Source organism: Mandrillus leucophaeus, unplaced genomic scaffold (assembly GCF_000951045.1).
Source record: "Mandrillus leucophaeus isolate KB7577 unplaced genomic scaffold, Mleu.le_1.0 Scaffold223, whole genome shotgun sequence".
Classification (NCBI taxonomy): domain Eukaryota; kingdom Metazoa; phylum Chordata; class Mammalia; order Primates; family Cercopithecidae; genus Mandrillus; species Mandrillus leucophaeus.
This window is the reverse complement of record NW_012102288.1, coordinates 1,458,167-1,481,351: the sequence shown is the minus strand read 5'-3', so window position 1 is coordinate 1,481,351 and position 23,185 is coordinate 1,458,167. Positions and strand designations below refer to the sequence as shown.

The 23,185-nt window shown below is 35.3% G+C and overlaps 1 protein-coding gene across 1 annotated transcript in view; it reads left to right on the top strand.

Annotated features, from left to right (window-relative positions):
* MLIP (muscular LMNA-interacting protein) overlaps nucleotides 1-23,185 on the top strand; it is a 274,509-nt gene that overhangs the window by 248,977 nt on the left and 2,347 nt on the right. The window contains exon 13 of the mRNA XM_011981285.1: nucleotides 16,152-16,205. Within this exon, the coding sequence (XP_011836675.1) occupies nucleotides 16,152-16,205 (54 nt within the window). The remainder of the gene's footprint in view (nucleotides 1-16,151; nucleotides 16,206-23,185) is intronic.

Genomic DNA, 23,185 nt, shown 5'->3' with positions numbered 1-23,185 from the left:
ATTATCTGGAGAGCTTTAGAAAAATGCAGATTCCTGGCCAGGCACGGTGGTTCATGCCTGTAATCCCAGCACTTTGGGAGGCCGAGGCAGGCGGATCATGAGGTCTGGAGTTTGAGACCATCCTGGCCAACATGGTGAAACCCCGTCTCTACCAAAAACACACAAAAAATGAGCCAGGCATGGTGGCACGCACCTGTAGTCTCAGCTACTCAGGAGGCTGAGGCAGGAGAATCGCTTGAAGCCAGGAGGTGGAGGTTGCACTGAGCCCAGATCGCGCCACTGCACTCCAGCCTGGCAACAGAGTGAGACTCTGTCTCAAAAAATAAGAAAATAAAATAAAAAAGAAAAATGCAGATTCCTAAGCCTGCTTACAACTTAAAAAATTTAGAAATCTCAGGAACTGGATGATCTCAAAGTTTTTACCTCATAGAAAACGCTATGCTTCCACTATAATAACGGACGTTTCTTTTTTTGCCTTTTTATTTTTATTTATTTTTTTGTATTTTTTGTATTTTTTTTGTTTTTTTAAATTATACTTTAAGTTCTAGGGTACATGTGCACAAAGTGCAGGTTTGTTACATATGTATACATGTGCCATGTTGATGTGCTTCACCCATTAACTCATCATTTATATTAGGTATATCTCCTAATGCTATCCCTCCCTCCTCCCCCCTCCCCATAATAGGCCCTGGTATGTGATGTTCCCCTTCCTGTGTCCAAGTGATCTATTTTGCCTTTTAAATTGTCTAATGAGTCAGCAAGAAAATGAACTTTCCTATAAAAAATCTTTAAAAGAAAAACTATATTGGCATGTTTATAAGTACTAGATTATAATTATTTTTTTCTTCATATAACTCCTAGTAAGTAAAAGGAAACACAACTGTTAAATTAAATATGTATATAGAGAGTATATGTATATATATTATAATATATATATAGTATATACTGTAATGTATCTAGTATATTAGCTTAGGAATTTTTTATTAGAATAAGTTATGAAATACTGGGTTTAGCTATTAATCAAAATTGTCCCCACGTGCTTGTAATATTTACAATTGGGCCTGAGTGTTTACACATTCAGTATTCATAGACTTACTGAATCAGAAGGTGTATAACTTTTTCTGGTATACTACTTCAATTATTAAAAGTCCTTTCTCTTTGAAAAAATACCATAGCTGCCAACATATACTTTCTTGTGATTTCCTTTTTTAAAAAATTAAAGTGCCCTTTTCATAAAGAGATTTTAAATTATAGCAATTATTTATATTAGAATTATGTTTTTGCTAAAAAAGATGAAGTATTTGCTTATAATACATTTTACCTTTATGATATGTCAACAGAATATTTACTGATCATTTTTTCTTAGCCTTTTTTCTAAGCAACTGCTCTTGAGATTGTAGATTAAGAATAAAGAAGGAATATAACTTGTCTGAAATGAAAAAAAGGGCGGAGAGTGAGCAAATGGATGTCTTTTCAGTTCCATTATACGCATTATTTCTGTCTTCTCTATGTAAAGAATCACTCCACTTATAATAAGGCAAGGGTGAATCATCTATTAGAATAATGAGGGAGCCTACCTAGCAAAATGTATTCTGAATGAGAAATACACATGTAGGAAATAGGCAAAATGAAAAACAATAGCAACAGACAGCTAACTCCTTTTGTTTTCCCATCATAGAGGATTAGGGGTTGGCATACCTACTCTGGAACCTCTGGTGAGTTTTCATGGTGGTCTGATGTTGTGTGAATGAGGTAGGAGGACAGAGAAAGGAAAGAAACTTTCATGTCCAGAGTGGGTAGGTGGGAGAGGCCCCTTCACAAGCTGAATTTAGCCTGCTTCCTAGGCCATGAGCATTCTTTCCTTAAACTCCTTGGATATTTCACCCTGTAAACATTGAAGGTTGACTTTCCTTGTACATTTTTTCTTCTACTTTTTTATTTTCAAATTTAGTACGTGTGTAAAGTTTATATTGTTAATATTTTTGAGAGCCTGTAAATTGGTATTATCACTGCATTGCTACTCAGAGAATTGACCTTGTAAATCTGCAGAAATCCAATAAAAACCAAAATATTAATATTATAGGCCTATTTTCAAGCATGGGTTGATGTTTTTTAGTAGCTCCTCTGACATATTTTTTGCCAGAGGTTTCTTCTGATGTTTTAAACAAAGATCAATCACCAAGAGTTAATAGAGATTATAACTTAGCTGGAGAAAGGAAAATCTAAAGTAAGTCTAACCTTTCCCTGCTGCTTCAAAGGCTGAGAGGGTTTTGAAATAACAATTTATTTTTCTAATATATGCTGTAAATATTTAAATCTAAAGATGTGAAAAATCTTTTATGAGTATGCGTTAAGACTAAAGAAACAGCTCTTTGAGATAAGCAGTCTACAATTGTACACAGCTTCAAAATTAGAAAAATGAACATTAAGTGATTTAGTTCAAGGTTACTAAAACCTTGACTAACTAATAGCCTAATTTCTCACTAAAAACAAAAAGCATAGACTTTGCAACCTTTTTGTTCCAACATAAAGTCTAGGAACTCAGGAGTCTGGAAGTTGACGAAACACATTTATTCATTTCATAAAGATGTATTGAATATCTGTCAGGTGCAAGGCACTGTGTTTGTGCTGGCCACGCACTGGAAAGCCAGCAGACAGAAACATGGGGGCCTTCTCTAGGTCCTTATTTCCTACATAGGGAAAACAGAAATTAAAGAAGAAAAAAGGCCGGGCGCGGTGGCTCAAGCCTGTAATCCCAGCACTTTGGGAGGCCGAGACAGGCGGATCACGAGGTCAGGAGATCGAGACCATCCTGGCTAACACGGTGAAACCCCGTCTCTACTAAAAAAATACAAAAAACTAGCCGGGCGAGGTGGCGGGCGCCTGTAGTCCCAGCTACTCGGGAGGCTGAGGCAGGAGAATGGCGTAAACCCGGGAGGCGGAGCTTGCAGTGAGCTGAGATATGGCCACTGCACTCCAGCCTGGGCGACACAGCGAGACTCCGTCTCAAAAAAAAAAAAAAAAAAAAAGAAGAAAAAAATTCAATACTTAGTGATAACTGTTACAACTGCCATGCAAAAGACATTTGAGCAGGTATGAGTATGTGTATCAGAGGTCCTGATCCAGTCTGATGAATCAGGAAAGACTTAATGAGAAAATGGTGTTGAATCTGAGGCCTGAAAAGAAGTGAAGGTTGGGGATGGGCTGGGCATTCCAGCTAGAGGGGGCAACAAGCTTAGACAGAAAGAAAATGAGCAGGGCAAATTTGAGAAAATGAAAGCAGGCCAGAGCATTGAAGAAGAAACTGGAATCAGAAACTATAATGTGAAGTTAGCAATAATTAAGATTACTAGATAGCTTCCACATTCCCAAGCATAATGAGTTATCTGAACTGGGGGAAAAAAAGCAGTGAGTGAGTTGAGGAGTCACTGAAATTTTATAAGGGACATATTTAGAAAAAGTAGACAACATGCGGCTTTCTTCACATGCAGAATTTTGTTTAGATTCAAAAACAATCATAAAGTAGGTTTTACTGTTTCTTTTACATATGAAGAAACTGAGGTTCAGAAAATATATGTAATTTGTACAAAATTTTGCAGAATAGTTTAAAAGCTGATGCTTGATTAATTTTCTTTGAGACACCCCCCTAACATCTATCAATAAAGCAGCATTACCACCTTCACCATCACCACCCCGGAATCACGCACAGGCTTCCATTTGGTCAAACGCAGCGCTACATATGTAAATCAGGTCTAAAACTGACTGTTGAGGCCATCTGACTTCCTTCAGTCTACGGATAAGAAAACTGAAGCCCAAAGATGCAAAGTGACATACCCAAGGCCTTGGCATGAGTTACTGGCAGAGCCTGGGTTGATGAATTCCATAATGCTTTTCACATTTCATCTCCAGGCTCCACCATTCTTTTGGTAGAACTGTCCACTTTGCAAAGGTTAGTGGCTAAGAGAACCACTAAACATTGAATACTCTGACAAAATTGTACTGAGGCAGCCACATTTATTGAAAAAAGTAATCTTGTATTTTGGAGGCAAAAACATCCCTCAAACCTCCTCATTAATAATGTTTATTTATGTTCTACCTGTATGTATGATTAGAAGTCTGTGTGAATAAACCAAGGTAATTTATTTTCAATCATCATAAAAATAAAGAGCTTTGCTCTCAATTCTAAAACTTTTCTGACAAGTTTCAAAGATAATGGAGATTAGATAGCTATTAAGAATTATTTCAAATATAAAATATTTGAGATTGTTGGAATTGGAAAAAAGACTTTATCAAACTTAGAATGGGTTTTTAAAAATGTTTTAAAATTTTTTAGGAAACCAAAACATGTACACTATTTGATGATGCTAAATTGTTTTCAAAATGAATGAATGTGTTTAATACATTCACAAAGAACATTCTGTTCAAAATGACTAAATGCAAATTAATTGGACTTTTAACATTAGAAAATGAATGTCAATGAGCAGATATTTTAAGAGAAGTGGTTTTGCAAAATGAAATATCAATCATTTTTAGCTAAGTTCTCCACTAGAGGGCAAAAAGAGCATTTCAACTGAATACATGCCTTAATGACAGGCTGGAATTTGAAACTGGGCATGTTTCTGGTTATCTAATTGCCAGTCTTAAAGTATGCTTAATTTAATCATAAAATAGTTGACTTTTAATTTTTTTTCCAGGAAACAGAGAACAATCAATTTCTTATTCATATTTCTCTTTTTGGCTTAATCTTAGTAGCAAGAACACCTGCCCCGAGCTCATGTGTTGTCTGGCATTGGACATGTAGTATCCAGCTGAAATTTTTCATTGTAACATTTTAAAATAAAATCGTTTAAGAAATTAGGAATTTGATAATTAGAAAGAGATGTATTGTTGCACGTAGGCAGGATAACATTTTTAGTGAAGAAAAGTATACTTTGAGAAACATGATTTTTAAAGCTCTTGTAAAATAACATGCTGGCCTTTGGAATGTACTGACTATGCTTGTATTTTACGGACACAGAGAAAATAAACTGCCATCCATTTGCACCTTGTTACGATGGAGGCACTAAGGGATAATGAGCTCTCTGTATTTCACCACACACATCTGCCACCTGTCCCTTTTCCTTCGTGTGATATTTTAAATCAGGTTCCTTAAAAGCAGAGCCTGAGACAGGGGTTCAGATATTGGTGATTTGTTGAGGGAAGGTTCTTCAGAAAAGCTTCCTGTAAAGAAAGGAGTGGATTCAAACTGAGAGGGGCAAAGAGCTGAGCAAATGTGGCTTCAGTTCAAGGCCAGTCTTGGCTTAATTCATAGGGAGAAGGTTCTAGAGAATAAGTTGCAAAGTTATCCACAATTTATGCAAATGAGCTACCCTTTTATGCCCTTTACCAGTCAGACATTGACTGTGGGCGGTAGGATGGGAGAGAGTCAAGTAACTCAGGCTTAGGACAATAGTCTCAGCTGAGCAAATGCGCAGTAGGAGAAGGCAGCTGTGACTCATGCATTATTAACCCTGAAATAGAATGAAAACCTGGATAGAAGCATTTTATCTTTGCAAATTGAGTTTTAAACATATATATTTTGTCTACCTTTGAACAAAATTGCTTGTCTAACCTTCTTGAAAAGCTATTTGTTTTTTTTTAAAAAGTTTCTTTAGGTTGCATCACATGAAATTGCCATTATTCAATCATTTTTTACCTACACAAATATCAATTTTATCAGTTTCATATAGTTCAACCTAATTGTCTCATTGCCTTAATGTGTTCTATGATCCTTTTACGTATCCCATGCAACAAAATCTATTTTCACCATGTAATATTTGCATAGCCAAGGAGTCTCTTATTTTGAAACTTCAGGGCAAAATTTTTCTGTATTGCTTTATCTTGCCTAATGTGACCACTGTTTTATTCCTTTCCCCAGAATATGAGCATAAAATTCTTTCAGATTGCTAAATTTGTTGAAGTTTGTCGATGTGTGACTAATGAAAGCACAACTCAGACATTTAACTTACAGCCATCAAGTAATGATACCCATTCGCCTTCATATTAGCCATATGTTCCGTAAGTTCTGTGAATCAAATGGAAATCTCTTTTGGGGAACAAGGATATGACTGTGAGGTTGAGCCCTTCTTCAGGTTTTATAAAAGTATTTATCTAGCCACCATTAGACATCAAACACTTTCTTAGCTTTATTAAGGCATTCAAATGAAGTGTAAGACCACAACTTGCTTTCAAAGCATTAGAAGTCCAACACTGGAAAATCTTAATACTTTGAGGATCTATTTTTAGGAATATATGTTTATGATAGTCATATTTTCTGGTTCATTGATTTTGTTATCAGTATATAATATCTTTTTTCTGTCCCTTATAGCATTTCTTCTTGAATTCCACTTTTAAGATAATAAAAGTACTATTCAAGTTGTAGTTTGGTTCATATTGGAGAGACAAATCTTTTTCCTGCTTTGATTTTCAAATTTGTATAACTTTTATTTGTGTGTATGTCTCTTGTCCAGATATTTTCTGATCTTGATTTTTTTTTATCTTGAGAGATTTCTCTTCATACCTGAGATTATCTCATTACATAACCTTAATTCTGCCATATTTTCACATTTTTCATAACTTATCTGTTATTTCTGCTTTTCAGGTTTTTATTGGAAAAGTGTAGTTTTAATTTACTAGTTTAAAATGTATTCAACCTTGTTTTGTTGTTGATGGTCCTTAACTTAAGGTCTGTATTCGTATTTATATGCCTGTATCAATATCTGTATCTTCTTTTAGTAAGACAAGTCCATTTGGTCCCTTCCATTGCCTCCCATCATATGGATAGTGTTTAATTCTAGGTGTTTATTTCTGGCATATTATGGTTATACTTTCTCTCTTTCTTTTTCATAGTAATTCATGGTTTGTTTTGTTTTGTTTTTATGGCAACAGCACACTTAATCAGATTGCTTTATTACTGTTTCTTCCCATATTTCCTGTAGCATCCTCCTGCGTGTCTTTTTCTTTTTCTTTAAGTCCTTGACCCAAGAAAGTTTTTAAGATAGGTTTTTATTTAGCAAATATTCCAAGGCCTTGAATGCCTGAGAATATATTTTAATGATCCCATATTTGAATGACCTTTTAACAGTTTATAAAATCCCAGGTGACATTGTAGGCAAATTTGGCAGTATTAGGAGCATTTTTCTTCTAATTCTCAAAAGATCTCACTCTGGGATGGCTGAAACTGACTGATGGTGCAGAGTTTTTTTTTTTTTTTTAAGGGCTTCTTAGCATCAGTAAATACCTCACTTATTTTATCGTTTGAAGTTTGAATATAAAACCATCGTATCTATTAGTTTGTGGTTCTAGCAAGAACATAGCTGGAAGTAAAAGAAGACAGATTCTTCAGACGAAAGATTTTAGACTTCATCAGGTGGCTCAGGAATGGCCACAATCTAAGACCAAGTTAGAGTGCCTGGCAGGACCATACAGTTAGACCACGTAGGGCAAGGAGTGGAGGTGGAAGGAAAACACTGGGTGTACTGACAGTTTGAAGGCATTATATATAAAAGAGATGGTAAAGGGGTTAGGAAAAGCTTACGTAATTTTAAACTGTGGTTTGAAACAATGCATAGGAAGGTGTGGGAATGGAGGAATGTGGCCCAATGCCAAGAAGATAGGGCTGGCAGGCACCATATAGAAAGAAGCCCTTCTGTTACCTATTGACATATAGTCCTTAGCTCATCTGCCTGCCAACCAACTACATACCCTTTCCTTCCTCATCCAACTCTCAGCCCCCACATCCTTAGTGATGCTCTTGGGGGTGTACTGTTAGAGGAGAGTGGAATGGGATCTGGTAGGGGGTCTAAAGTGAGAGGGGATGGCTTGACCCTATCACAGGCATACCTCTTTCTTTTCTTAAATACTCTTCCAAATCCTTGCAATACATCAATTGACATCTGCTGATATCACACCTGGGACCTGGGATACATTTCCTGCAACTTAGAGGTAACTAGTGGCAAATTAGGAAGACCTTGGATGGGAATAAGGCAGGGACAGGATTCCAAAAATATTTATGAAGTCGAGAGTATTAATACATAGCTGTTTATATTTGATTTTATGTTACACTGGAATAAAAGGTACAATACGCCTTATAATCTATAGAAGACAAAAAATGGAGACAGAAAAATATTCCACCAATATTTTATTTTGTGAAGAAATAGACATTTCATTTATAATTGTACTAGACTGGTATGATATTGAAAACAATTGAAAATGATGTTTTGCCTGTGGTGCTAAGTAACGAAGTGTTCTCTTAAAGGATAGACAAAAAGAACAACAGATATGCTTCCTTGTCAATTCCAATTTCAACTTCTGGGATTTGTTTTGAGACCTAAAATGGTGTTGGAATACATGTTTTACTCTGTTTTCATTATAATCTGGGAGCTGTGCACTGAAAAAACTGAATGGTGTAGTTAATCCCCTTAGGGAAGTGGTTTTCTAGTTGAGAAAGAAACAAGTCTAGATGAAAAATGTAAGTCAACAATAGGATGTGGTATTTGTTTTTAAACAGGCTGGATATACAATAATGGACAGACAAAAATTCCCTTACACTGCTGTCTAGAAAGTGGTGTTTGGGAGAAGAAATTCTAACATGCCCTAAGTCTTTATCTCTTGGGATGGAGGAGGAAAGGCCAAGAATAAAAATAGTATAATTTGGGAGTTTTCAGCCATATTTCAGATCTATTACAAAGATCAGGACAGAAAATTCCTATGTTGTCTTATTAGTATTCTTAGAATTGAGACTCCAATATAACAATATTAATGACCAACATTCAGCAGTGAGTGTTTGGTAGGGTTATGAAACAATTACCATGCATTTCAATAGAATATATCAACTAACATTATTATCAAGTGAACATATAATAACCAAGGGAATACACAAAAGAATGTTGTGAACTTAATACTTTGTAACAGTTCATACAAGGAATAAATGAGCAGAACTAAGAACCGACATAAAGGATTCCGGTTAAGGTTGGGGAGTTCATTTTACCATCCCCATCGGCATAACTTCTACCTCAGCTATGGCTCGGTGCGGAAGATGCCATAAAGAAGACCTTTATTTCTGAGATAGCATCATTTATTAATCAGTAGATTTTTTTGCTTAAGCATCATGGAACCAATGAATTATCCAAGTAAAAGAGGAACTGAAACTCATCTATTTAGGGACCAGACTTTAAAGATGAAAAAACTAAAGCCCAGACACAAAGTGATTTTCCCCACATCACAAAGGGAATTAATTAGATAGACAAACTTGGGGACCTTTGGGCATCGCCACAAATAGATGCTCTACTTTTAAATTCTAAAAATAAATATTTAAATCCTAAAAATAAATATTAATAAATGTTGTAATATATTTTTTATATTTGGCTTAATACAACTTAAATCTTTAAGACATGTAGCCAATTCTTTTTCTGATATGAGAGGCATATTTCTAACTATCATAGAGAGGAGCTTTCTCCACGTAGCAAGTATTATGAACTGGTCTCAATAAAGAAAAAACTCAGAGCATTGCCTATGTTTTATTCCAGGGTATAGAACTGTGAGCAGTAAAACCAATCAACTAGTGTTTGGTGAACAACTGCTAGGATATGATGAGACCTATTCTCAAGCAGCTTGCGGTCTTTTGGGGAAATGAGGAAAACATATATACATATATATGTATGTTTATTTACTTTTGCTTTAAGTTTGGGGGTCCATGTGCAGGTTTGTTACATAGGTAAATGTATTTTAAGGAGATTTGTCATACAGATTATTTCCTCAGCCAGGTATTAAGCCTAGTATTCTTTAGTTGTTTCTCTTGCTTGTCTCCATCCTCCCACCCTCCACCTTCTGCTAGGCCTTAGTGTCTGTTCCCCTTCATGTGTCCATGTGCCCTCATCATTTAGCTCCCACTTACAAGTGAGAACATGCAGTATTTGGTTGTCTGTTCCTGTGTTAGCTCACTAAGGACGATGTGGCCAACAATCACATGATAAAAAGCCCAGCATCCTTAGAGAACTGCAAATCAAAACCACAATGAGATACCATCTCACACCAGTCAGAATGGGTATTAGTAAAAAGTCAAAAAATAATAGATGCTGGCAAGGCTGTGGAGAAAAAGAAACACTTACACATTGTTGGTGGGAGTGCAAATTAGTTCAACCATGTGGAAGACAGTGTGGAGATTCCTCAAAGACCTAGAGGCAGAAATGCCTTTAGACCCAGCAACCTCATTACTGGGTATATACCCAAAGGAATATAAATCATTCTATTACAAAGACACATGCATGTGTATGTTCACTGCAGCACTATTCACAATAGCAAAGACGTGGAATTAACCCAAATGCCCATCAATGATAGACTGGATGAAGAAAATTTGGTACATATACACCATGGAATACTACGCAGTCATAACAAGGAATGAGATCATGTACTTTGCAGGAAAACTCATATTTAACAGTGTTCATTCATTTAATAAGCATTTTCAAGGGCTTACAGATGACACTGAAGTGAAGTTGATGTGTACAAATTCCTCGCAGTAATTCTCTATCCTCCATTTCTGACATCGCTCTCTCACTCATTTTATCCATCCACTAGAATTTTCTCCCTGTTTTTCAATCATCCCAATTGTGAGTAATTTCCTCTCAGCAACTAATTCCGTATGCACTCATCATGCTTCTTGTTCCTATGAGGTAGCATCCCTGAAATTTCAGCCTCTGGGAAAAAATATGCCTTCATCCTTTTAGTTTAGGCTAGATTCATCTATTATGAACCCTGATAAGACTCAGTACTTTTACTTCCTAATACATTATTTTGTGTTTGTACCTATATGTTCCTGATTATATAATTACTATCTGTCTCTCCTGCTAGACTGTAGTCTTCAAGGCAGGTGACAATGTCTGTTCACTGATTGTGACATCCCTAACATCTAGCCAAGTGCCTGACCTATTAGCAGGTACTTAATAATCAGATATGTGGTAAATGATCTAACTATACAACTCCAATGTATCAGAATTGATCAGGACATTTTGAGTATAGCTAATTTTAGTTGTAAATAGATAAATATTTGAAACAAATTCATTTCATCAATTCATACAAAGATACTGGCAATGGCTTTACTATTCAACCTGTGGTAGCATCAGCACCAGCTGACAGCCTGTCAGAAATGCAGAATCTCAGGCCCCTCTCCATACCTACCCTGCCGGAATCTGAAATTTACAAGATTTCCTGGGTTCCTCTAGCACACTCTGATATGCTGTAAATCAGGGATTAAAAACACAAATACTTTATTGGGCTAGGCATATCTCCAAAGTGAATGAAACAAATATATAATGTACATAATGATAATAAATATAACCTATAACATATTATCATGATATGTATATAATCGTGATTATGTACATAATCACAATAATAGGTAACCCCTGACCTTTGGCCTCCTCATAGGAGTGGTAGGGACTGTATTTACATGGAGATCTTTAGCTTCAGCTAAAAGGCATAAGCTACTGTCCAGAGTCACATAACTGCAAGGTTAGTGTTGGAAGATCTTTGAACAGTTCAAGAGAAACCAGAAACACAAGCCTGCATGTATAATCTGTGGACTTAGACACTGATGACTAAATTCAATTCTTTTTAAAGCAAGAGAAATATGAGGATCAAATAGAACTCACCTGTGTGAAAACTCTACTTGAAGGATCTTCAGTTTTCAAAATCTCATACAAAGAAGGATATCTTTTAGGCATTCAGTTAATACTTCCTAAGGCTTCACTAATTCAGAATTCTTTAATTTTATAAGTCAGGAAACTGTTTCTTTTCTTTAGCCATCTAATTCTTCTTTTCTCTTATTAATTTGTTTATTCAATACTCATACAGTGTCTACTCTGTGCTGGTTGGGTCCTATGCTAAGTACAGAACAACTAACAATAAGTTAGTTTTAGTTATAATCTATGACTTCCAATGGCATCTAGTCTCGTAATGACAACATTATACTTATGAAACAGATTTGATGTGGGTATTGCTACAATAATTTGTAATGTCTGCTTTTGAGGGATAGTATTGAGAAGGTTATGCTCGATCTTAGTAGTTCACAAATCTAAGTGGAGAGACAGAAGCAGAAGGTACAGATGACTGAAGACAAATGGTGTGAAGGAGGTTGACAAGAGGATGTAGTTGAACATAAAAGCAATCCCAAAGAAGTGAATTCTGGATGGAATGTATGGCACCCGTGGTGATTTTAAAATGTTAAGACTTCCTGTAACACTCCCTCAGCTTCATAATTTCTGGCACTACAGAAAACATACTTTATCTCCACTCAAGAAGGGAGAACTGTTTCACAAAAGCTAAAGCTCTGTATTCCATTTCTTGTGTACATTAAAGACTTAATTGACTGATTTAACCACGTTTTGCATATTTTTTTCTAGTTGTTACATTCTCATTTCTTCAGTTGGTCTGAGGGGATTTTATCTCTTTGGGGGTGTGGTTTATATTTCCTCGGGAGAGGCAGTGATATTTTTGAGAAAGCCCCACACTGGTAACAAACTCTTCACAAGGCTTTATGTCAGTTTGGTGGCAGCTGTGACCAAAAGTGTAATAAAAATCAACTGAACGTTTTATTCAAATGTGTTTTTCCAACAGTGGTGAGTGAACAAAGGTTGAGTTAATCTGTTATACAATATCTAGGACAGGAATTTCTATCCAGGATAAAAGTATGCTTTGTCTCATTTCACTTGAACTTCCCATTTCATTCATCTTTCCATGTTGAATAATGCTCTGATGCTAACATTAGTAACTTTTTAGTTAGCTTTTTCTTTGAGGCAACATAATCGTTTGTTTTCCATGGCGTTTACCATCAAGTATGCCATCTTGGATGACTCTCTGCCCTGTAATATTCTTCTGTTCTCTGCATAGCAAGCCATTCACCTACGTAGAACTAGTTTTTTTGTTTGTTTGTTTGTTTGTTTGTTTTTTATGTGGAGTGTTGCTCTGTTACCCAGGTTGGGGTGCAGTGGCACGATCTTGGCTCACTGCAACCTCCGTCTCCCGGGTTCAAGCAATTCTCCTGCTTCAGCCTCCTGAGTAGCTGGGATTACAGACACACACCACCATGCCCAGCTAATTTTTGTATTTTTAGTGGAGACACAGTTTTACCATGTTGGCCAGGCTGGTCTCAAACTCCTGATCTTTTGATACACCCGCCTAGGCCTCCCAAAGTGTTGGGGTTACAGGTGTGAGCCACCACACCCAACCAGAACTTGTTTTAATGCTTAGTTTCACTGTTTCCATTCTGACTGGCAAAATTTTCATACTCTGTGTTATTGTCCTCCCCATTTGACATCTCTAGTCCTCATGCATTACAAAGTCTCTGCATTCGGCAGAGGTTTTAGCATTCAACATTTCTCTCTGTTCCCAGTTTTTCTTTCTTAATCAACAAAATAGCAGCATATCTACCCTCTGCTTCTTTGTTCATCCTAGAAAGTAGGAAGGCTAGAGTTACCCAGAAAACTTGAGTCTATTGTATTTTTTGAGATATTTTTAATAAATTCTTCTTTTTTTCTTCTCTCCCTCCCTCCCTCCCTCCCTTCCTTCCTTCTCTCCCTTGCTCCCTCCCTCCCCTCCCCACTTTCCTGCCCTGCTGTCATATCTTTCATGCATTATTTAAATATCTTCCAATCCACATATTTTCATATTTTGCACATCAGCCACAGTGACTTTTTTTAAAATGAGAAATCTGACCACATGACCACACATGTCCCCAACTTAAAGTACTTGAATGACTTCTCACTGCCTAAGAAAGTTAAGCTCAGACTCCTCATCTGACATATAAGCTCCATTATACTGTGTCTCTTGTGTGACCTTTCATAGCTATACCAGCCAACCCTGAGATTCTCCTGGTCTCTGAATGGGACCCCCTTGACTTTAGTGCCTGGCTTTTCCCTTTGCTAAATGTCATACTCCATTCCCTTCCCCTGTCTCTCTGTCTTCCCACTTCTTTTTCCTGCATATCTTCCCATGGGCATATTGCCACATCACACTTGCTTTGAGAGCACAGTCTCTGCACACTCTCAGGCTAGATTCCAGCATGCGTGTTCCACTTACTAGTTTTGGGCCTTGAACAAGTTATCCTACCTCTCAGTGCTTTCATTTCCTCATCTGTGAAACAGGGTATTACTAGCTCACCTTACCAGGTTGTTGTGAAAACTAAACGAACAAACCATATAAAGAATTTATTATATGAGTATGTAATAAATTATTATGACTAAATCCATAACTCTTCACAACACATTAATATCACATTTTTAGTCAGCTTAAGAATATTAAAAAGGCAAACCTTTTGTGATGAAAGATCATAAACAGAAGAAAGCATTCCAAAGCTAAATATAAATGATTTGAGGATTACCAATTAACTAGGATCAGTCATTTTCTGTTCTCTTTCATTGATTAGGATAATCAACACATAGTTTCTGAAATTCAAGGTTAAAATAAAATGGATTAAAATTACTGAATACCTGTATTGGAAAGGAAGAATGGAATGTAACAGTAGGCATCACATAATTACTCAATTGCTTTTCTAATCTCAGTTAAATGCTTTATTGGGATATTACCAAGATTTTAAAATTTCAAGATGATTCTTCTTTTCTGTTTTAGGAGATTAGGAGGTTGGACATTTGACATTGTACAAACTCCGATGATTCATATAGATATTGTGCTAGTTAACCTAGGTATACCAATGACTGTGCTATTTCCAGGATAAATCACTTGTGTTTGAAGTTTGAAGCAGTACCTAGAGTCTGATCCTGAGTCATACTTAGGATCTCAGGAGACTCTGATGAACAGGAAAAAGTAGGTGCTTCCAGCTGCTTTCTGGAATGCTATTTAGATTTCTAGTTGGCTCTAGGGCCAGATCATGCTTCTATTTAAAGCAATGGTCTCAGGCAGCTAGAAGGAGTCCTGTTGCTATGATACCCAAAGAATTTTATAGTTGGGAATACAATGTAAGAGCTTGGATTTGGTGAAGCTATAACTTTAAACAAAAACTGGTTCCATTCTTGAATATCTGTTGGAACGAAGGCAAACCTGAGGAAATGTCAGGTGGAGACCTCCTTGCCCTCCCTAGCAGCCACGGTTAGAGTCTTCCCCAGGGCAGCCTAAATTACTGGCCTCCTCCAAATTGCTCTAGGGGATTAAGAGCTGGTCTCTGTCCATAGACTTTTTGCCCCAAGCAAGACCCTGTTGAAAGTGAAAGGGGTCCAATCATTTCAACAACCCTGGTTTGCCTAGAATGATGGCAGAAATAAGAAATGTTACTGTCAAACTGGATCTGTGGTTATTCCACAGCTGGAGTTAGGATAAATGGTTAATACCAAAAAAGGGTAAAGAGATTTCATTACAAATGTTTGCTCTCCCCTTCTCTTTGTGTGTGTCTCTTAGTTTGTTTCTCTCTTTCTTGCATATCGATGACTTTCTTCTATCTTACGAAGTTTACATGTAGCTCTCAGAAGACCTATGCAGTAATAAAAATTCCCGCATAAAAAAAGAACTTCTCTTCTGTTAAAAGTGTCACTATGATATAAATTACATTACAATAACATCACCTGGTGAGATTGTAATGTTTATGAAGTTCGTGTGTATTGAGATTATTAATAGTCACAATAAAGCACAATAGTTTACATTTCCAGTAATTACTGTCTGTAGATGCATCTACATTTACTGTGGGTCTGAACATGATTTGTTGCTGTTGCTTTGGAGCTTTTCAACTAGAGGCCTATATGTGAGGGGTGAAACATAAATTTAACTTGGTTTCCTCTCTGTGAAATCTGTTAGTGCATTTTGACAGTTCCTTCATTAGATACATAATTAGTGAGGGCCTATGCTATATGCTAAGCCCTGTTAGAGTTGATGTGTGACACAAAAATAAATAAGATGTGGTCTTATACTGAAAGTACTCTCTCTCTGCCAAAATATCTTCCTTTGTCTTTTAGTGACAATTGAATCTTAATGTTTATACTTGGTAGAATCCACTGTTATCTGCAATAAAATATTTATGTCATTGTCAATCTATTTAAATGAAATTTTAACTTTTTTTTTTTTTTATCACTTCTACTCCTGATCATATCCTGGGCATCTTTTCTGTGAAGCTGAGTCATCCAATGGCGGCTATTCCTGAACATGAAGCTCTTGATTCCAAAGAGGTAAATGTAAGATAGGACTGGACATCTAGTTCTCCATTTCTGTGTGATTGTAGAAATAAACCAATCTAATTTTTTTAATGTTAACAAAATTGTGCTTTTATAAAAAAGGAAAGAATTGTTACTAACTGTTTCACTCTGTCGGTCAGAAGGATTTGATAGTGAAATAAGTAAATTCTTGCTGACTCTCAATGTAGAAGGTAGCACTAGAGTTCCCTGTGTGTGATACCTGGATGGACCAACAAACCAACACCTACCTCGAGTGCCTGTCTTTGTGATTCCCTTTTTGGGTTCATATGTGAAATCACTGTTGTCTTCTTTCTCTAGAGGGTAATGGATGTCCTATAATCCATATGGTGTGTTTTCAGGGTCAGACTCACACTATCTCATGATATCTCAGTTTCAGTTCATAGGAAGATGAGTGCTAGGCTTACTGAGCACCACCAACCCCACCTTCTCCAAGTGAATTTTATATATGGCATGCAGCTTTTAGACAAAGGCATATCAGCTCAATCGTAGCCTCTACATTTCATGTAAATGTTTATCTATTTTAATGTTTTGAGCTGATAAGTAAAAAGTAAGTTCAAACAACTTTCTTTAAAAAAAAAAATGCTATACCATAGAAACAAAGGCAAAAATTCTGTAAAGACATGTTTTCTTCATGGTTTGCTTTTGTATTTATCAAGAGCAAGAATAACTGAAGGTGTTTTCTTCTTCTACATCCTCTCAGATAAAGTGGAAAATGGGAGAAAAAAAGTGATTTTAAAAAACTTGTCTCTGAGAAGGGACTGGGTGAGCTCACACATTCATTTAAAATACCCTTACAAAAGAAGTATGCTTAATTTGCAGCCTCCAAGTTTAGGAAGAAACAAGCATAACATAAAAGAGAAGTAAGAATAATAAAATTCCACGTATAATTTGAATTTTCTTTTCCAAGCCATATTTTCCACAATTTAAGGCATATTATCTACTTTTCCTAAATTGGCATCCCTATTTCTGCAAATTTAAAAAGCTCTGTCATAATATAAGACTGATGTGGCTTTTGGCTGTAACATTAGTCATTAAAATATAAAGTTGTGTTATGAATAGGTATGCATTTATATCATTGACCGCATCTCTGGTTACTTTTTAAGATAATATTGTAAAAATAGGATTATTGGTTTTATGAATATAAACATATGGAAGACTCTCAACACATGTAGCCAAATTGCTGTTCTGGAAAATTGTAGTAATTTACCCTATGAGGAGTGTGTTCTAAAAATATCTGCCTCCATGCAGTCTTGGCAGCATTGAGAATTACTATAATTCCCAATCTATTGAGAGGTTACTATACGTTACAAACAGTGTTATGCACTTTGTTTTACTTTATTTTCATAAAACATTCTTAAGTTAAGTACTATTATTATCTTTTTTAGAGATGAGGAAACTAAAGCTGCAGGAACTTAATCTATTGCCTAAAGTCAAATAGCTACAAAGTGTCTCCACAATCAGAAATTGAATCCAAATCTGACAGCCTGCAGTCTGTGCTTCTTGGGCACTCTATTATTTTCTGTCTAGTGTCTAAATTAATCTAAATTAGGATTTTTAATTTAGATAAATATATTTATTCAAATTTCTCTATTTTTAATTTATATTTCTATCTATATGATCTAATTCTTTCTCTTTTAAAATCACCTTTTAAAATACTTGCCAAATTAAAAGGGAAAGTTACTTTTTAATATTAACTTGCATGTTAAAATTCTGTATTTCTTCTGTTATTTTTGTCTTTATTTTTTATCTATTTTGTTTTTGCACTATCTTATGCATTTATTGGTATGGTGATATAATTTTGTTGAGTAGTAAACTCCCTTTTTATATATTAAAGTTAATAACTTTTTGTCAAATGTGTTAGCTCTTTCAGTATGATGGTGACAAATTGTATACTAGTGAAAATTTAGAAAAATATATATGTTCAGAAATAGAAGAATGATTAAATAAATTTTGCACATTTCAGATGAATATAAAAAATAGGAAACTTTGTATTTCTTTCAAATACAATAATTTTGGTTCAAGTTCACATAGGCTATATCTATACAATAAGAGTGTTTCTACACAAAAAAAGAGAAAATCAATTGGTTATTAAATTACAAAAACAGCCAGTTCGGATAACAAATTGAGAACTACTGAACGTTAGGTAATGCAAAAGACTTTGTGAGCCAAAGAGAATGGTATAGATGTAGTATTTGCATTTTTTTACACCGATTATCACAACCCTTGAGACAAAACTTAAAATTAAGATAGTGGATAAGATTGCCATAAAATGATTTTGATTCAGGTTTGGAATATATGAAAAGTGTCATTTACAGTTTGAACTTTAACTTCGTGAGAGAAGACTCTCAACACATGTAGCCAAATTGCTGTTCTGGAAAATTGTAGTAATTTGCCCTACGAGGAGTGTGTTCTGATAATATCTGCCTCCATACGGTCTTGGCAGCATTGAGAATTATTATAATTCCCAATCTATTGAGAGGTTACTATGCATTACAAACAGTGTTATGCACTTTGTTTTACTTAATTTTCATAAAACATTCTTAAGTTAAGTACTATTGTTATTCTTTTTAGAGATGAGGAAACTAAAGCTGCAGGAACTTAATCTATTGCCTAAAGTCAAATAGCTAGGATGTTTAACTTTGTGAGAAATAGTCGTAAAAAAAATATAAATAATTAAGCAAAAGGCCATTTTGTGCTTCCAGTGTGCTGTATTTTGCTTCTTAGTAATATTGGCACATTTTGGAGCAATTTAGCAACTTTTTACAACTTCTTATGATATGTGGTCAGACTTGTATTGACCCGGATATTCTCCCCAAATCTTTTCTCTGGTGTTATTTATTTACCTTCAACCACAACCAAGAAACATCAGTTTTATAAAGCAATTCTGTTCTTATGAGTATATGACCTAAAGGAATAAACCATTTCAGTTACAAACACAGTGGAAATAAAGAATTATAGAAGAGCCCTTGATGGTATCTCAGAATTTTCCCCTTGGTTTTTCTTTCATTTCCTAAAGACATTAGTTTGTCTTGCTTACTACCAGATTGTCATTTCTTGAATCAACTCAGCCTATTTGTAGATACTACCTTTTTAAAATTAACTCAGTAATTCATTTAAATACAAACAGATGTTAGATATATCTGATTTGACTTACCTATCATTTTTATAACTCATCATTTCTAAAGTTCATTTAAAAGGAACGAACTCAAAAAACAAACAAACAAACAAACAAAAAAACAATTCCACTTATCATCTAGCTCAGTGGTTCTCAACCCGGGCTGAACATTACAATCACCTGTAATTGACTTTTGAAACACACCAATGACAAATATACTTCCTTGTCATATGACAGGGATCCACTCCAGACAAATTAATAAATCAAGAAACTTTACAGGTGACAAAGGTATTGGTATGTTTTAAAATCTCTTCAGATTATTCAAATATGCACCAAAGGTTGAGATCTTCAAATTATAGCTCCTTCATTGGCAGTCTAGGAAGGCCAATCAAATAAATCGGTCATTCAACGCTGAAAACACAAAATAGAAAGTAAAAGTAGGAGGATCATGAAAGAATATGTTCCAGTGAATGATTTCAATTACTGAAAACTGGGCTGACAACAAATTCCTGTCCAATGGCTTAAAGGAATAACATGTGCTTTAATTTGTGGTAGATTAATTTTGAGAGATCTGTTCTATGTTGCGATTCACTGTAATTTCATTAGCAAAATTTAATACTTTATTTTTGTTTGCCTTCAATACTTTATTTTTGTTTGCCTTCACATTCCATACAAGGTTTGGAAATTGCTTAGGATGGGTCTGGCATAGTATTTGGTGCAAGCTGAGTCTGGAGGCTTAGTGCATTCCAAACAATGTTTTATTTGTACTTTATATAACACTTAAAATACATGGTCACTGATGAACCTCCATACAAGCAGAGGAGATCTGTAAATAATTGATTTGACCATTGTATCATCTAACTGATTTTCAAAGAAGAATACTTTCAGAGATTTTTACTGTTCACACCAGTGCAGTAATTTCTAAGTAAGTGAATATTTAACACCATACAGGCAGAGCATACTCATTGACTAAGATAAATGATTTCTGAGTTGAGTTACTTAGGATAAAATTAAATTCTAGTAGTGACAATTTTTTTTTTATTGTATTTCTCATCTTGTGAGTTCAGCAACTCTTTTATCCACAACAACTCCATAACCTGCTTCTCCTTCTGCAGACTTATTTGTGAATGTCATACTGCAGAATAAGATATAAACAGACTGCCCCTCTTTGTATTACCTGCTACATACAGCCCTATGACTCCTGCATTTTATTTTCAAATTGAAGATCAATTGATTTCCCAAAACCTGATTAGATTCATTTGGTTCTGACCTTTCAGGTTCATTTGTTATTAACACAACTTAAGAGCTAATCATTCACTAGCTGCTCATAAAACACATACTAGGCAAATTCTTGTCTTTTCTTATTCCTTCTCTTTGCAGATTTTTGATAAACATTTAAGGGTTTACAAGATAACAATTCTGTTAGCGAGGTGACTATCACTCATTTGCCACTTTGGTGGTATATAAGCTTTCTGAGTTTATTTTATTTTGAATTTCAGAACCTCCACTGATGTCTAAGGTTCTAAGAGTATAAAGCAGCCATGCCATTCCTCTGACTTTATTCTCCGGGTGGGAACATAGAAAAGAGAAAATAAATTACCTGCCCGTGGAAGCCACTCTCATTTTCTGGTTTGATTTAAGGGTAAAAATAAAATTATCAAGAGAAAAAGGCCCACTCTCTTCTTTTCAGGCAATTTTCCAAAACATTATTTCTCAAAATGAAGCTTTGATACATCTTGGATTGCTGAGAGTTGAAGGTTGTAATCTCAGGCAAGAATTTGGAATCTGGATATTATTACCAGTATAATGATGATTAAAAGAAGATTCCTATGCATTGATACACAAATGGCTACAGGGCCAGGGTAACTTTGTCTTATAAAAATAAAGACACCTGATACAGGTACCTGAGTAGATAACCACCTTTCCCAGGCATCAGGTGGTCAGGGAAATAATAAAGGAAAGGATATTCCTATATCCAGATTTGGTAGCAATGGATCCATCAAAATGATTTTCTTGTGTTGTAAGCCTCCAACCTGTGTTGAGGAAATGTAATTTAAAAACAAAACAAAACAAAACCTTTCTTCTAACCCAGAAGTTCCCTTCACAAGGGTAGTAGAGAAATAAAACCCTTTTTGTTATTGAATAAACATTGAACCAGAATGTGATGTGCATCATAGGCAATCTGCTAAGAGATTGCAGACAAGAAGAAATCTCAGACTTCATATCACCAAGGAGATAGACCCCATTACATACATATTCTCAAGATCAACAATAGTTAAGTGGGTCCTCAAGTAAGAAAAAATGAAAGCATCATTAATTATACATAGTTCATCCTAAATTCACCTGAAATTTGGGATGACAATCTGTGTCTGGCTTTACACAAGGCAAAGTAAACTTCGCATATCTTTATGACATGGGGTCGTTGTATAACTTCGAGCCGGGCTTGAGCTAAAGTTAGAGTCTTACCCTCCCTGGAAACTGGCAGATAGGGATGCTATCTTTCTTGTCTGTTTACATTTAAAGGAGATGGTTCTCGAGTCCTTGAAAGAAACTTTTCAGGGCCTGACAAAGGGCCCACCTGTTTTCAAAAGAACTTATATACATTTCAAAGAGAGGAGAAAGTACTTACAATGATGAGTTTTCTAAAGTAAATGCTTTCAGAAAAAGAAGGGAGAGGGAAATCTCTCCCGTTATGCTCAGTAGCAAGAATTAAGCCTTTCTTTTTGAATTTCCAATTGTTCTTACACTTGGTTGGCAAGAACCAGAATTAAAATCAGGGAGAGTCTGGCTCAGAAGTAGCCAATAAAAAGAAACAGCTCTCATTTATTTTTCATTTCTAGAAACTCAGTTAAATCTACTATAGAAGTGGGTGTTTGACAATTTTGGGGTCTCTCCTTCAAAGTCATCTCAATAGATTCAAGTTAGGTTTGATACTGTAGTGAGTCATTGTCAAGTTGAGCAGAAGTCAGGAACTAAAAGGACCTACGACTCCTCTGTGTGGTGGCTTGGGAAGACTATTTCTAGTTTCCAAGAGAAACAAACAAAACAATAAGGTCAGGATTAATAATTATTTGGAACTCACATCATCCAGACGTCACATGGTTTTGACCCCAGATTCAACATTGTACTCTCTAGAATCCATTGTACCTGTATCCTTTATCTATGAGGTTGCCTTTAGAGGACCTTAATTACTGAACGTTTTATACCTTCTGGCTTATGGATAATAAACTCTGATACCAGATTTTGTCTTTTTTTCACCAAAGTCAATAGTTACATAATGCACAAAACATTTGAAATCTTTCAGAAAAAAAAAATGAACATGCAGCATTTAATCATATTATGATACACATTTCTTGAAAATGGCTTTTCGTTCTCAATACATGCATCCTGATTTCATATTCACAAGAACACATATGTAGGTTATTTTGTTTTCATTTTGCAGTAAAGAATATGCATATTTGGTTTTGCTTTTAATGGGAATGAAAAACCAACTCACACAGCACATTCCTTTAAAAAATGCTTTCTGTAACATTGGCTTAATGTTTCACAAGAATATATTACTTATTACCCACAGTTAACTCTGAATTTAAAAAAAAAAAAAAAAAACAAGATTTTGAGTTTGACTGTGTTCCAGGATTATGACTTCCAAAGCATCTTAAGTTCTTTCTTACTTATATTTTCTTATATCCAAAATAAGTGTGTTGTTTCATTGGCAATATAATAAAATACTGAGCCTTAACTGCCAGGGTGCTAGTTTGAAAATAGAATTGATGTATTTGTTGATGATTCTCACTTTTCTTACATGTCCACCTTTGTTATTCCCAAGTTTTTTTTTTTT